The sequence below is a fragment of the Geotrypetes seraphini genome, chromosome 6, assembly GCF_902459505.1.
Source record: "Geotrypetes seraphini chromosome 6, aGeoSer1.1, whole genome shotgun sequence".
Lineage (NCBI taxonomy): Eukaryota > Metazoa > Chordata > Amphibia > Gymnophiona > Dermophiidae > Geotrypetes > Geotrypetes seraphini.
Window position 1 is genome coordinate 113118374 of NC_047089.1, and position 16591 is coordinate 113134964.

Sequence of the window (16591 nt, forward strand, 5' to 3'; positions counted from 1 at the left end):
ACAGGACAGACACTGGAGGCACTCTGGACATGGGAAGGAGGCTTTGGGGGCACTATGGACATGGGAAGGAGTCATTGAGGGCACTAGGGATATGGGAAGGAGGCACGGGTCACTAGGGACACAGGACAGAGGCACTGGGGCACTATGGACATGGGAAGGAGGCATTGAGGGCACAAAGGACATAGGAAGGAAGGAGGAGTGAATAGAAAGGGACAATTGTTGGGCCTGAGTGCAGAAAGAAATGAAAGAAAGGATACAGAGTAAGAAGGAAACACAACCAGAGACTCATGAAATCACCAGACAGCAAAGGTAGGAAAAATGATTTTATTTTCAATTTAGTGATCAAAACCTGTCAGTTTTGAGAATTTATATCTGCTGTCTATATTTTGCACTATATTTGTCTATTATATTATCTATTATCATTAATCCCTGATTTCTTTGATATTGTCCTTGATTGTTCTTATGACCCTTGTACACATTTTTCCTTTTTGTATTTCAGTAAAACTCAATAAAATTTCAAGTTAAAAAAAAGACAGTGTTTAAAATATATTCTAAGATTTGTCAATTGTGGGGGCAAAGAAAACTCCTAAATATTTTAGTCCATGGTTTGTCCATGTAAAGCCAAATTGTTTTATTTCAGGTAATATAGCTGCACAATTCAAAGCCATGAGTTCTGTCTTGCTCTGATTTAGTTTATACCCAGAAATTTATGAGTATTCATCTGTGGTCTCTAGCAGATGAGGTATAGAATCTGGGGTAGTGTAAAGCAGAACGTCGTCAGTATAAGCTGATAGTTTGATCGTGTGGTCATCATATTCAAAGCCTTTAATCAACGGATTATTTCTGATTGCAATTAACAATGGTTCTAGGGCAATATTGAAGAAAAGTGGGGATAGCGGACACCCTTGTCTAGTGCCTCTAGTTGGGAAAAATGTTTGCGAGTGATGACCATTGATATAAAGTCTAGTGAAGGGAAATTTATAAAGCACTTTGATCTTATTTATCATTTCTTTCAAAAAAACCAAACCACTGGACGGTGCCAAATAGATAGGGCCATTCCACCCTATCAAAGGCTTTTTCAGCGTTTATGCCTATTGCAGAAGTTGTTGTGAGGTGGACAAGGACAGAGCAATAATATCTGCAGAAGTTCTAGTGTTATTATGGGAGTATCTGCCATGCATGAACCCACTTTGATCAGGATTAATTATTCTGGGGAGAGTCTTTTGTAGTCTACTTGCAATGATTTTGGCGTAAAGTTTGGCATCAGCATTTATTAAGGAAAGGGGTCTATAATTTTGTATTATTTGAGGATACTTCCCTGGCTTGGGGATCACTATGATGGAAGGTTCTAATATGCTATACAAATATGCTATACAAATGATTAAAATATTGAAGTAAAATCAGAGCAAGTAAATTTTGAAAGGTCTTTTAAAATTCTATTGTGATCCCATCTGGTCCTGATGCTTTGTTTGGTGCCATACATTTTAAAGCGGTAGTAATTTCCTCTAAAGTGAAATCACCTTTTAACAAATCATTATCATCCTTATTTAAAATAGTATGCGGTAATTTATCCAAGAAGTGATATTGCTTGTCATCCCCACTAGCCTCAGAGGAGTATAAAGATTCATAATATGCCTTGATGAGAAAATACCCATTAGCAGTCTGGATTGAGGAGATTAGCTTCCTATCAGTTTTTGTTTTCAGATATGATGCTAGGAGATGACCACTTTTGTTTCTTTCTGCATAATATGTTAAGGACCTCATAAAAAAAACAGAATTAGCAGCTATTGTACTGGCAACACAAGCAGCAAAAATCAACCATTCCATCTCCAATCTTATGACAATATCAGACAACCTCAAAACATTCAGAAAAGAAATCAAAACCCTGCTTTTCAAAAAATTCATCCAAATATCTTAACCCCTCCTCTTTTACCTCCAGAAGATTCACCTACCTTCAGATAACCTTCCCCCAAATTACCCACCTTAACACCTTCCAATTAAACAAATACCATCAATAGATTGTAACCTACCCTCTCTAACTGCATTCCATATGTATTTTTCATACAGTTCTTCACTGTCAGTTTAATTTCCATCCTATAAGTTCACATAGAATTTTTCTTTTTTCAACCATCTTTATTTTCTCTTCTTTATTAATTTCCAGGTACTTTAGTTAGATTGTGAGCCTTCGGGACAGTAAGGGAATTTTTAAGTACCTTCTTACTTCTCATTTATAATCTTAATGTATATTTTCTTCAAACCGCTTAGAACCTAACGGATGTAGCGGTATATAAGAAATAAATTACATTACATTACATTATATTGCAATCTAAATTTTTGTAATTTCACTAACTTATTTATGTTAGTTTTGTTTGCTTGATATTCTTCTTCCAGTTTTTTAATTTGTTCCAATTCTAGTAATTTTGTTTTAGCCGTTTTGTGTTTGGTGTGAGTGAAAGAAATAATCATTCCTTGGGAATAGGCTTTAAATGCATCCCAGAAGCAGTGCCATTTAGTGTCAGTGGGACTATTAAATTCTAGATACTCCAATATTGCCTTTTCCATATATTTGATGAATTCAAGATCTGAAATAAGGGATGAATTAAAATCTCCAATTGGGAGGAGGATTGGTTGAATGTTCACATTGTATAGACCAGGGATAGGCAATTCCGGTCCTCGAGAGCCAGAGCCAGGTCAGGTTTTCAGGATATCCACAATAAATATGCATGAGATAGATTTGCATCTCAAGGAGGCAGTGCATGCAAATCCATCTCATAAATATTCATTGTGGATATCCTGAAAACCTGACCTGGCTCCGGCTCTCGAGGATCGGAATTGCCTACCCCTGGTATAGACAATGATATTGCCGCATGATCAGAAACTAATATTTCTTTACTATCTGCTGATTTAATCTTGCTTAATAATCGGCTGCTGACCAAAAAGAAATCAATGTGTGAGTTTGAGTTGTGAGGGTTCGAATAAAATGTATTTTTTTTTCTTTAGGGTGAAAAATCTGCCATGGATCCACTAGCTTAAATTGTTCTATAATGTCATGCAGCAGAGACCATGCTTTGGTTTTCCTGAATTGAGCAGAGGAAACATCTATCCTGTAGAGCAGGGGTGCCCACACTTTTTGGGCTTGCGAGCTACTTTTAAAATGACCAAGTCAAAATGATCTACCAACAATAAAATAAAAAAAAAAAACACAACGCACACTGTACGCATAGAAAATGTTAATTATCATTCCTATTCCAGGGTTTTTCAAAGAGGTCAAAGCAGATGACTCTATGCACTATCACCTCAGTAACAACCATACAAAAATAGCAGTTTTTAGAGCGCAGGGAGCTGCGCTGAATGCCCAGCGCTGCTCTCGACGCTCATAGGCTCCCTGCGCTAAAAAACTATTGTGGTTTAGTAAAAGGGGACTTTAGTGTAAAATATAGACAGCAGATATAAATTCAGACACATTTTGATCACTAAATTTAAAATAAAATCATTTTTCCTACCTTGTCTGGTGATTTCATGAGTCTCTGGTTGCACTTTCTTCTTCTGACTGTGCATCCAATCTTTCTTCCCTTCTTTTAGCCTGTATGCTTCCTCTCCTCCAGACCTCGTTCCTTCCCCCAACTTTTCCTTCCTCTTCCCTGCCCTTTCTTTCTCTCTGCCTCCCTTTCTTTTTTTTCTGTTTCTCTTCTTTCCTTCTGTCTCCCTGCCTGCCCTTTTTCTTTCTTTCTCCCTGCCCTCCCCCAAGCCACTGCCATCGGGGACCAGGACCCAAACCACCACCAATAACAGGCCCGAAAGCCGACGCCGCCCCAAGCTGTCCCTGCTTCGGCCGACCAGCATTCCTCTCCCCGACGTCAATTCTGCCGTTGGGGAGAGGAAGGCTGATTGGCCCAAGATTGCGATCGACCTATTGGGGGAAATGCTGCCGGGTCCTGCCTTCGCGGAAACAGAAAGTAGGCAGGACCCGGCAGCAAGAAGAGCAAATGCTTCACTAACCTGTCTCCCGCCTTAGCCCATAGCGAACGTTTGCTTCAGGGCTCTCAACATGTGCTTGCCGACTTCCCTTCTCCCCCCCCCCCCCCCCGGACATAATTTCCGGTTTCTGAGGGAAGAGAAGGGAAGCCGGCACACACACGTTAGAGCCACGGAGCATAAGTTCGCTACGGGCTGAAATCTCCAAGCCATTTTTTTTTTTGTTTTTTTTAATGTTCAGCAGCGGCGGCAGCAGCAGATGATAGCTGGGACCGCCCAGCTAAAAGGCCCTAGAGAGAACACTGGAGAGGAAGGCTGATCGGCCCGGTAGATCAGGAAGGCAACACAAGTCTATCACGGAGCCCGGGATGGGCTCCGCGATCGACTCGCGTTGCCTTCCTGAGCTACTGGTCGATTGCGATCGACGTGTTGGGCACCCCTGCTGTAGAGGGTGCAAAGTCATATTATAATCCCTCCAATTATACAATCTGACCTCGGGTGTTGTAATAATAAATCAGCAATGTCTGAGAAAAAATGTGGGTCATCAAGATTAGGTGCATAAATATTAATTAGAGTTAATACCTGGCCTTTTGGAGTCTGTAGTGCTTACCCATCTATCCCTAGTGTCATTAGAATTAGATATGACTTTGGCATTAGAAATTCTGATTTGTGTTCAATCAAATTTTTAATAAATTTGAAACTTGATCAGGTATATTGGATGTTGTATTAGGGTTTTAAGTTGATTGGGGAGAATGATTAATTTTCTCCTCTGTCTTATGAATCTATATACTCTTCTCCCACATTACCTATTACTTCAAGTGGACTATCGCTAACCGGCGGGCCTCAAGAGCACCACTCCGCCCTCCCCCCTGAGCCAGCAGGGGAAACTTTCCCCATGTTTAAGTCTAATTGTGAAATATTTTATTGTTAAGTACAATCGTGAACTCATCCAACTGTAAAGTCGATTTACTAGCTCTCAAAAAAAAAAATACATAAAGCAAAAGTAATCAAAAATTATCTTAAATACCTGTTGAATCTTATAATCTGTTAAATGCTTGCTGTCTTCTTAATATTTGAAAATTGTTGTCAATTCTTAAATAATTTGTTAAACGCCTATTGTATCCAAAAATCTATGCCAATTTGAATACCAAATTGATAGCCAGACTATCTTCATCCCCCCTCCACGAGATCTTTTTCAAAATAACTCCAATTTAGAAATGCTTTACTAGATCTGTCCAATATTGTTTGAGCTGATACCTAGTACGTTTGAGCTAATACCTATTCGCTCCTCCATCCTTAACCTACTCTCACACGCCTCAAACAGGCCATCTAGCCCATAGATCCCCAATTCTCATCATGAAGCCACCTTCATGGCTCCTTCTTCTCCTTCTCTGCTCTTCTCTCAAACTCTCCCCCTGCCTGACACCCCCTTCCCCCATCCTCCTCAACTCTACAAATGCTCGCAATATCTGCCCTGGCCTCAGAATTCTCATGCTGATTTGCCCCAAACACCACACATCCTACAAAAATCCTTGCAAAGTCAACCATGCCTCTCTAAAACCTGTCCCCGCTTCAACTCCCCCCAACCTTGCCTCACATTCTCTCACCCGAGTCCCAACACTCTATTGCAATGCCAGATCCGCTTGCAATAAGATACAAATCTTGAAGGACCTACTCGAGGATTCTGACCCCGGATTCCTATTCATCACAGAGTCTTGGATCACAAAAAATGACCAATTACTCAAAACAAACTCTGTTCCCACGGCTACCAAGGCCTCTTCTCTCCCAGATCCAACCGAAGAGGAGGCGGCCTTTTCAAATCATTCTTCGATGTCCAACTCCTTGAAAAGGGCAGCCACTCCTCATTAGAATACATGTTAGCCTCAGCCAATGACGAATTCCACCCTCATCCTCTGGGTATCCTTCTATTCAGCCCACCTGCCCCTTGGAACAATTCCTCCGAACTCGTCTTTGAAACCATAACAAACGCTTTCCTCAAATTTCAAAGATTACTGATCATCGGAAACATCAATCTCACCTTGACGGTCACCAACAAGGATGCATCCAAATTTAATAGCTTCCTCTCCGCTTTAGGCTTCCCCCCCTCACTTTCCCCAACCCACGAAAAAGGCCACACACTAGACCTCATCAGCTTTCTAGATCTTACTACTCACAAAACCTCAACCGATGACATTTGCTGGGAAATTGTCCCCTGGTCCGACCACTACCTAGGGGCCTTCTGTCTCCCCATTTTCATGTCACATCTCGGGCCCCCATCCCGCACCTCAAATTCTATTACCTTCCGTAAAAAAATCTCGAACAATCTGTTCTGGATCAATTTTCTAGACAAATTTTACCCCGTCTCTAAACCTGCAGAACCAGAATTTAACTGGCAAACTGGATCGCCCTCTCCGAGTCCACCTTCCATTTCCTCGCCCCTCTCTGCACTAAAACCATTTCCTACGCCCGTAAGGCCCCTTGGTACCTCCCATACCACAGAGAACTGAAACAGAAATGCCGTGCTCTGGAACGAAAATGGAAAAAATCTAAATCCCGTATAGACAAACTCTCCTGGAGGGTCAACATTAAAATCTACAATACTGTTATAAAAAAAGCAAGGAAAAACTTATACGGTGACAAAATCTCCAAATCCAACAATCAGAGTAGTACATTATTCAACATCTGGCGTTCTTTAACCTCCAAAAATGACTCCATACTTCCCTCCTCCCCCTCAGCCGATTCTCTAGCAAAGTTCTTCAACGATAAGATCTACACGTTGAGGCGCTCCTTCCCACCTGCAGTCTCCTACAAATCTCTGATTCCAATTGACCCCAACCCTTTCCCAACAGACTCCTACCCTATCCCAGCAGACAGATCCTGGTCTTCCTTCGAACTTGTTTCCGAATCCCTGGTCTATAATCTCTGCCTCAAATTGAAATCCTGCAACTGTATTCCCCTCCTACCTTTATGAGAACATTCCCCCTCAGGCCATCTCATCTCTTTCCATTCTCATAAATTCCGCCCTCCATTTGGGTCTCTTCTCCCCAGAAATGGGCCATATTTCTTTAACCCCACTATTGAAAAAACCCGAGTTTGACCCCTCTTCACCATCCAGCTACCGTCCAATAGCTAACATTCCTATTCTTACCAAGATGCTAGAGTCCATCATATCCACTCAACTATCTTCCTACCTTGAGAAATTCAACATTCTTCAACCCTACCAATACGGCTTCCGTCTCAATTTCAGCACTGAATCCCTTCTGACCTCCTTAATCTCAAAAGTTCAATATCTCCATTCTCGCAACACGTTCGCCGTCCTTCTTCAATTCGACCTCTCTGCAGCTTTTGATGTCGTCCATCATGATATTCTTATTTACCAACTCACCGAGATAGGCATAAACTCCACAGCCCTTGACTGGTTCTCGAAGTTCTTATGCTCCCGATCCTACATAGTCAAAATGAAGGGCACTTCCTCCTCCCCCTGGACCCCGATCGGTGGAGTCCCGCAAGGCTCACCTCTCTCTCCTATCCTTTTCAACATTTATATGTCTTCCCTTAAACTCCTCCATCTCTCCCCCCTTGAAACACTCTACACTTACGCAAATGACATCTTTGTTCTCCTCGAGACCGACTGGAACCTCACCATCCTCTCGGCGAACATATCCTCATGTATATCAAACCTTCAATCCTGGGCCCAAACTGTGCAGATGAAACTGAACAAATGTAAAACAAAACTTCTCTGGCTCGGCCCAAAATTGGACCAACTGCCCACCTCCATCCCACTGTCCTCTGGCCCCACTCTACATCTTGAATATTCTAGTAAAGTTATGGGAGTCATCAGTGACTCTACACTTTCCTTCAACAATCACCTCAACTCCCTAGTAAAAAAATGTTTCTTCAGCCTTCACATGCTAAGAAAAGTGAGATCCTGTTTCCATCAAAAACACTTTGCCGTCATTGTCCATTCCACCATCCTTTCCAGACTGGAGTACTGCAACTCTATTTACCTTAGCCTAACAAAGAAAAACCTTCAAAGACTCCTGCGGATTCAGAATACCGCTGCTAAGCTTATCTTCGCAAAAAGCAAATTTGACCACGTCTCACTGCTTTTATCCAAACTCCACTGGCTTCAGATAATTTCCAGAGACCACTTCAAATGTGCCTGCCTCACTTTCAAGATCCTACATGGTATCCTCCCCCCCTTCATTCCTCTTTCTTGGAACTCCTCTAACCCCAATTCCGCCAGATCCACCCAAAAACTGAAACTTTCCTTTCCCTCTCTAAAAGGCGTTTCCCTTGTAGGAAAACTAGGTTCTTCCCTCCCCTTCAGAATCACTCAGCTCTGGAACAACCTTACCTCCCCTCTTAGGAATCTGAGCTCCCTCCAACTCTTCCGTAAACATCTGAAAACCTGGTTATTCTCAAAAATGTAACTCCTCCTCCCTCTCTGATTAATCTAGTCCTCTAAATTTTCTCTTCATTTTGCCTCTTCCCTCCACTGGAGTTCCTTTCTACCCTAACTCTTGTTAACCGTGTTGAGCTTTACGAATGTAGAGATGATGCGGTATACAAACCTAAGGTTTAGATTAGATTAGATTAGATTAGATTTTAATGACATGGAATTTGTATAAAATGAGTTTTGCTCTATTTGTAAGGGAATTGACTTTTCACCCTTTTTTCATTTTTTGGTTTTGGGGGTTTTTTTCCCCCTGTTTTTTAAGTCTGTGTCAGTAGAGGGATTGCTATTGTTTGTTCAAATTGCACTTTGAAAAATTCACAATAAAAAAAAAAGAAGACATGAACCCCCTCTCCCAAAAACCATATAACTACTGTGTTGAAGAAACTATATTGGTTACCTATATAACAAAGAGTGCAGTTTAAGATTGTTGTGATTATACATCAGACATTGTATCATGCTTCCCCAAAGATCTTACAATAATTCTTTTAGATCTATAAACCGAGAAGAGAGCTTAGAGACATAAATGGGATGAAATTAAATTTGGAGGGTAGAATATCGACTATGCATGCTAGGATCGGAGCATCAATGATATCTGTGGCTGGCGTAGAACTATGGAATGCCTTGCCTGGTATGCTTCAGTTTTGTATGGGGAGGATACATTTTTAGAAAATGCTGAAAACTCAATTATTTGCCAGTGCCTTCTTATGCTAAGGTATATTTCAATTGATAATCGCCTTTTAGAATTTTTCTCACATCAATGTATGATTTAAAGCTTATTTGTATTTTGAATTGATTGAATTTGTGTTCTACCCCTATTATAACAGGAACAATTAACAATGTTGTTTAGACATGTCTATGTTATATGTGATAATCAGAGGGAAACAATATTTTTATGTATGTGATATGCAAACCGCATAGTTAAGAACATAACAACATAAGAATTGCCACTGCTGGGCCAGACAGTAGTCCATTGTGCCCAGCAGTCTGCTCACATGCAGCCCTTAGGTCAAAGACCAGTGCCCTATTTGAGTCTACCTTACCTGCATATGTTTTGGGTGAGCAAGAACTTATCTAACATTTTCTTGAATCCCTGAGAATATTTTCCCCTATAACAGCCTCTGGAAGAGCATTCCAGATTTCTACCACTCTCTGTGTGAAGAAGAACTTCCTTACGTTTGTACGGAATTTATCCCCTTTTAACTTTAGAGAATGCCTTTTCGTTCTTTCCACCTTGGAGAGGGTGAATAATCTCTCTCTACGAGGTCAGTTCCCTTCAATATCTTGAATGTTTCGATCATGTCCCCTCTCAGTCTCCTCTTTTCTCTAGCCTCTCATTATCACTCTTCTCTGTATGCGGTATATAAATTTTTTTATAAATAAATAATAATGGGAAAAACAATTCAAATACATTTTTTGTGACTTTTATTGCTTATTAGTTTAGAAACCACACTGAAAAACTGGTTTCAATAACTTTGGTATTTAAGTGCTTTAAGTAAAAAAAGAACCCTAATAATAACATATTGAATGCTATGCCTTCTTTTATTTTTATTATAGGTGGAAATTCTCTAAATAACCTCATAGAATTAAAAGCAGTGAATATTATTCCAACAGATACAACTGTGCTTCTTCTAAATGATTGCAAAGAGGTGAGTAGATGTTTGTCATGAAGAATGTAAAATGTTTTCAGATAGCCTACTTTTATTGCCAGAGTAAGAGGAACTAAATTATTGTACAGCCATTTTCATGATGACACTTTGCAGAATTCAGAATTAGGTTTCTTCAGATTGTAGGTTTACCAGATGTGTGGGTTTTCCCAGACATGTCCATCAGGTGTTTGAGTGGCTTTTTTTTTTTGCTTTTGTCCAGATTTTGGCAACGGCAAGAAATAGGTGTGGGGGCTGCTGTGCTGAAGTGCATGCTGTGACTGTCCTCTGCCCCAGTTCAGGAATTAACGTCAGAAGGGATAGAGCACTGATACATCTAACAGTGTGTACCTCAGCAAAGCGGTCCCACATCTGAAGCATCAGCAGGAGGGAACAGAAGGCAAGGATGGATCACAGGAAGAGGAAGGGGTAAGAGGGTGGTGAAGAGAACTGGATCAAAGAGTAGGAAGAATGGAAAGACACTGGATGGAAGGATGAAGGGGAGAGAGGGGGTCATGTTAAATGGAGAGAAGGGAAAGAAAAGGGGGACCCTGAACGGAAAAGGGATAGAATGGGGATGCTGGATAGAAAATAGGGCAGAAATAAGATGCTGGATGGAAGGATGGGGAGAGAGAGGATATGCTTGATGGAATGATGGGGAAGGGGCATGCTAAATTGAAGAATAAGGAGAGGAAAAAGGGACATGTTGGATGGAAGGATGGGGAAAGACAGAGGGGAAGCACTGGATAGAAGACCAAAGAGAGAGAGAGAGAGGGGTGACATACTGGATGGAAGTGGGAAGAGAGAGAGGAGGGCAGGCTGAATATAAGGGAGCAGAGGATAAAGTTAGAGATTGTGGAATATGAGAAACAGGAATGAGAAGTCTGGTGTGAGAGAAAAAAAATAAAAAGCTATATGGTAAACAGTAAAAAGAGGGACATTGAGTTGGACCCAGATCATTTAAAGAATTTCCTAGATTCAAAGCAACCTCCAGTTCCTATAGCTGTATCCACCCTCTCTGATTGTGATATTAATCCCGCGATATAAGAATGTTAACTAAATTGTCTGAAAAAGGAAAATTTCTGTTTTGAAATTAAGTTGTCCTCTAATCCTCCAAGATTTCTGTAATCTTGTCTCTTCTCTAATTATTTCTTTTTTTCCTTAAATTGAGGTTAATATAGAGATATAATTTATTGCCTTAATTAATTGCTATAGGAGATTTTCAAGTGTTATCTATTTTCTTTATCAAGTGTAAACTTGTAATATTTGAAAATTGCATAAATAAATAAAAAAAGAGGGACATTAAACATTGTATAGTAAGAATGAATGAAGAAAGAGGGAAAAATAAATTGAACACTAAGAGGGGAGAGATCCAAGATGGCGACGGAGTGAGTCACCCTTGAAGGCTGCTCCTGCTTGGCTTGGTGATTTCTATTTCATTTAAAAAAATTTTTACCTTAATTATGCCTAAGCGCAGAGGCAAACAGAGAGGCGTTCTTCCAGCCTCATCTGGTACTTCAACGGCGAGACAAGTGGCAATTACAGCGTATGCCACACCGGCTGGATCGGGCATATCCGCTGACCGAGGGGGGCAGACCTCGGTCTTGGAGAGCAAAATTTTGCTTAGCCCTATGGGTCCTGGTGCTCCTCCGCGGCCCGGGAGGATGTCGGGGATACCGTCGGCAGCGCAGGAGGCGCCGGAGACGAGTTCTCCGTTGACGCTGCTGAACTCACCCCTGACCCTGGAAGTATTCCACGGCTTGCCGACTCTCTTGCAGTCGACAATGGAGAACGGAAGAGCAGTTGCTGGTGAGGAAGCAGGGACAGAGGAGCAGCGAGCTAATGGGGTAATTCCCGGAATATCTTTCCCCCCTCCTCTAGTAAGACCTGAAGTCATCGATATGGAAGCAATCTGGAGTGGACTTGAATCAATACATAAGGTATGCTCTCAACTTTTTTTCTTCAACACAGAATACTAATTTACAAGTTAAAACTTTGGAAGAGAAACTCCAAAAGCAGTCCAATAGAACGGACAATTTGGAAAAATCAGTGTCAGAAATAAAGGCTTCTATGAATTTACATTTGAAGGAAAAATCTTTGTTGGTTAGAAAAATGGAAAATTTGGAAAATGCAAATAGAAATTTAAATCTTAGACTGTTGAACTTTCCGGTATCCAAATTTCAAACTCCAAGAGACTTATTTAATTCCTTCTTACAATCAGTGTTGAAATTTCCTGAAAATAATATGCCACCGCTCCAAAAACTATACTATTTGAATATTCCCAAAGAAGAGAAAAGCAAAGGGATTGTATCAGGAGACTTGGATCTCACTGGTATGCTGGAAACATCAATTCAAGAAGAAATAATTGTTAGACCAACTTTACTGGTAACCTTTGTTTTTCTTCAGGATAAAGAGGCAGTTCTCCGTTTATTCTATAAGACTGAGAATGTGGAATTTCACGGCTCCAAAGTTTCAATATTTCCTGATGTATCAAAATTGACGCAAGCCAGACGGAAGAAATTCCTGGCATATCGACAGTTAACTTTGAATATGGGAGCAACCTTTCAGTTACGCTTTCCCTGCAAATGCTGTCTTACCTACCAGAATGTTAGATATATATTTTATGATCCTGACCAATTAAATTTCTTTTTAGAGGGTAAGATGGAGTCTAGAGCTCCAGATCCTTCCATACAGTCCTCTATCCAGGCAGATGGTTAAATCCAACCGCACTCTGTAAATTTGTATGAGTTTTTCTTTTCTTTTAGATCCAACTTCCCTTGGAGGTGATGGACTCTCTCTTCAATATGTGGACTCTGATTAGTCATATATGTGGAATTATTATATATAATTTAATATAATTATTTTCTTTATCAATTGTTAATTTCTTTAGATTGTTGTTAAACAATTTGTGAAAAATTATAAATAAATAAATTTAAAAAAAAAGAACACTAAGAGGGAAAAAAACAACAATGTTAGAGAACAGAAGAAGCAGACAGGAGGCGAAAGAAAAATGTCAAATGGACACAAAAACCTGGCATGAGAATTGAGAAGACAGAGGAAAAAAGAAAACAGAAATTGGGACCAACATGATTAGAAAAATTAGACAGCTAAACAACAATGGTAGAAAAAAGAATTGTATTTTTAATTCTAAATAAAATGCGGAGCTCAAAACTGAAACTAATATATCATAGGAGAGAGGGTAAGAGCTGCACAAGAAAGGATGGGGAGTGCCACAAAGGGAAAGTTGCACATGATGCAATTATTATAGCTTGTGGCGGCACTGACTGAACGCAGCCAGCAGCCGCCTAGCAAAGGGGTGGGTCAGGGTCAGGGTCATGTGTCCTCTTTTTTTGTCTTCACAAATATGGTGACCCTACAGATTGGCATCTGAATGGTATCCAGAACAAAAGTATGTCTTTCACTGCATGGTAGGTTCCTTTAAGAACATAAGAATTGCCGCTGCTGGGTCAGACCAGTGATCCATCATGCCTAGCAGTCCGCTCCCATGGCACCCTTAAGACAAAGACCAGTGCCCTAACTGAGACTAGCCCTTACCTGCGTACATTCTGGTTCAGCAGGAACTTGTCTAACTTTGACTTGAATCCCTGGAGGGTGTTTTCCCCTATAATAGCCTCCGGAAGAGCGTTCCAGTTTTCTACCACTTTCTGGGTGAAGAAGAACTTCCTTACGTTTGTACGGAATCTATCCCCTATTAACTTTAGAGAGTGCCCTCTCATTCTATCTACCGTGGAGAGGGTGAACAACCTGTCTTTATCTACTAAGTCTATTGCCTTCATTATCTTGAATGTTGCGATCATGTCCCCTCTCAGTCTCCTCTTTTCAAGGGAGAAGAGGCCCAGTTTCTCTAATCTCTCACTGTATGGCAACTCCTCTAGCCCCTTAACTATTTTAGTCGCTCTTCTCTGGACCCTTTCGAGTAGTACTGTGTTCTTCATGTACGGCGACCAGTGCTGGACGCAGTATTCCAAGTGGGGGCGTACCATGGCCCAGTACAGCGGCCTGATAATCTTCTCTGATCTGTTTGTGATCCCTTTCTTAATCATTCCTAGCATTCTGTTTGTCCTTGTCACCACTGCCGTGCATTGCACGGACAGCTTCATTGACTTGTTGACCAGTACTCCCAAGTCTCTTCCCTGGGGAGTCTCTCCGAGTATTGCACCGGACATCCTGTATTCGTGTATAAGATTTTTGTTACTGACATGCATCACCTTACACTTATCCATGTTAAACCTCATTTGCCATGTCGCAGCCCATTTCTCGAGCGTGTTTGTCACATTGCAGATCTTCACAATCCTTTTGTGTTTTCACTATTCTGAATAACTTCATACTGTCTACAAATTTAATCACCTCGTTCGTCGTACCAATTTCCAGGTCATTATAAATATGTTGAAGAGCACGGGTCCAAGTACCAAACCCTTCAGTACTCCACTTGTGATGCTTTTCCAGTTTGAGTATTGTCAATTTACCCCCACATTCTGTTTCCTATCCACCAGCCAGTTTTTAATCCATGTGAGTATTTCACCCTTGATTCCATGGCTCACAATTTTTTGAAGTACTCGTTCATTTGGGACCTTGTTGAACGCCTTCTGAAAATCCAGATATACAATATCGACTAGGTCACCCTTGTCTATCTGCCTGTTTACTCCCTCGAAGAAGTGCAGAACATAAGAATTGCCGCTGCTGGGTCAGACCAGTGGTCCATCGTGCCTAGCAGTCCACTCACTCTAGCCCATATGTTCTTGTTCAGCAGGAACTTGTCTAACTTTGTCTTGAATCCCTGAAGGGTGTTTTCCCCTATGATAGACCCCGGAAGAGCGTTCCAGTTTTCTACCACTCTCTGGGTGAAGAAGAACTTCCTTACGTTCGTCAAGCAAGATCTTCCTTTGCTGAAGTTATGCTGGCTGGTCCTCATCAGATTGTGTCTGTCAAGGTGATAATGATGCGGTCCTTTATCAGCGCCTCTATCATCTTTCCCGGTACTGAGGTCAGACTCACTGGTCTGTAGTTTCCCGGATCTCCCCTCGAAGCTTTCTTAAAGATTGGTGTATCATTTGCCACTTTCCAGTATTCCGGAATCCTTCCTGATTTGATCAACAGATTAGCTATCAGTTGAAGCAGTTCAGCTATAGCCCCTTTCAATTCCTTGATTACCCTTGGATGGATGCCATCCAGTCCCGGGGATTTATCATTTTTAAGCCTATCAATCTGCCTGCATACCTCTTCTAGAATGACTTTCAGCCCTGTTAGTTTTCTGTTTTCATTTCCTGTGTATAGCCTGTCGCCTTCCGGTATGTTGTGTATATCCTCTTCGGTAAATACAGATGTAAAAAATGTGTTCAGTTTGTTGGCGATGGCTTTGTCCTCCTTTAGCACTCCCTTTATTCCATGGTCATCCAAAGGCCTCACCACTTCCTTCACATGTTGTTTCCCCTTAATATATCGAAAGAACGGCTTGAAGTTTTTTGCCTCCTTGGCTTTTTTTTCCTCGTAGTCTCTTTTGGCCCCTCTTACCACCTTATGGCACCTGCTTTGATGTTGTTTGTGCTTTTTCCAGTTTTTGGCCATTTTTGACCTTTTCCATTCCTTAAACAAAGTCTTCTTGTCTCTGATCACTTCCTTCATCGCTACAGTGAGCCAAGCCGGTTCCTTGTTCTTTTTCCTCTTAGATCCCTTGTTGATACGTGGTATAAATAGATTTTGCACCTTGGTGGCTGTGTCCTTAAAAAGGGACCATGCTTGCTCTAGGGCAGTGTTCTTCAACCGCCGGCCGCATACCAGTACCAGTCCGCAGAAAATTCCTGCCTGTCCGCGCAGGGCCGACGAGATCGACACGGTTAAATTTCCTGCTCCGGTGGTGTTGGCGGAAATCTCCTGTTCCACCCATCCTCAGGCAATCTAGACAGGCTGCCGATGTCGGGGTATTTCCTCTCTGAGTCTTGCCTATGCGGAAACAGGAAGTTGAAACAAAATAGGCGCAACTCAGAGAGAGAATGCCCCGACATCAATGAAGTCTGTCTTGATCACTGCTCCTGCCGTGTCACCGAAGAGTGCCGCAGGGAAGGTGCAGGTGGAAGGGAGAGAGCTGCAGGTGCAGGTAGATGGTCAGCGTGTACGGGGGGGGGGGGTGCCATCGGCAGCGTCTGTGCTGAGTGTCCGCCCACGTGCAAAATGCGTGCATGCACCCAGCGGTTGAGAGGGTGCCTCTAGGTACAGCGGGTTGTGCCCATGTGGCTGGCTGCCACTGGGTTGTTGACAGTATCCACGGGTAAGCGAGTGGTGCGGCGCTGGCCCTGAACTTTCCTATATGCGGGCCGCTAACTCTTGGAGACTCAGCAGTGGGTAGGGGCCTCTGGCTCGTCTTGGGCGGCAGGGCCTGTAGTGCAACACAAATGTGCAGGGCGCACAGGAGCAAGATCATGGGGAGCCTTTGACAGTGGCTGTCTCCCCTCCCAGCAGCTCTCACATTTGCCAGGGCATTGATTCACTTCGGCAA

At 41.9% G+C, this 16591-nt stretch overlaps 1 protein-coding gene across 1 annotated transcript in view; it reads left to right on the top strand.

Annotated features, from left to right (window-relative positions):
- HERC2 (HECT and RLD domain containing E3 ubiquitin protein ligase 2) overlaps nt 1-16591 on the top strand; it is a 3346202-nt gene that overhangs the window by 1843828 nt on the left and 1485783 nt on the right. The window contains 1 exon segment of the mRNA XM_033948978.1: nt 9989-10080. Coding sequence (XP_033804869.1) covers nt 9989-10080 — 92 coding nt within the window.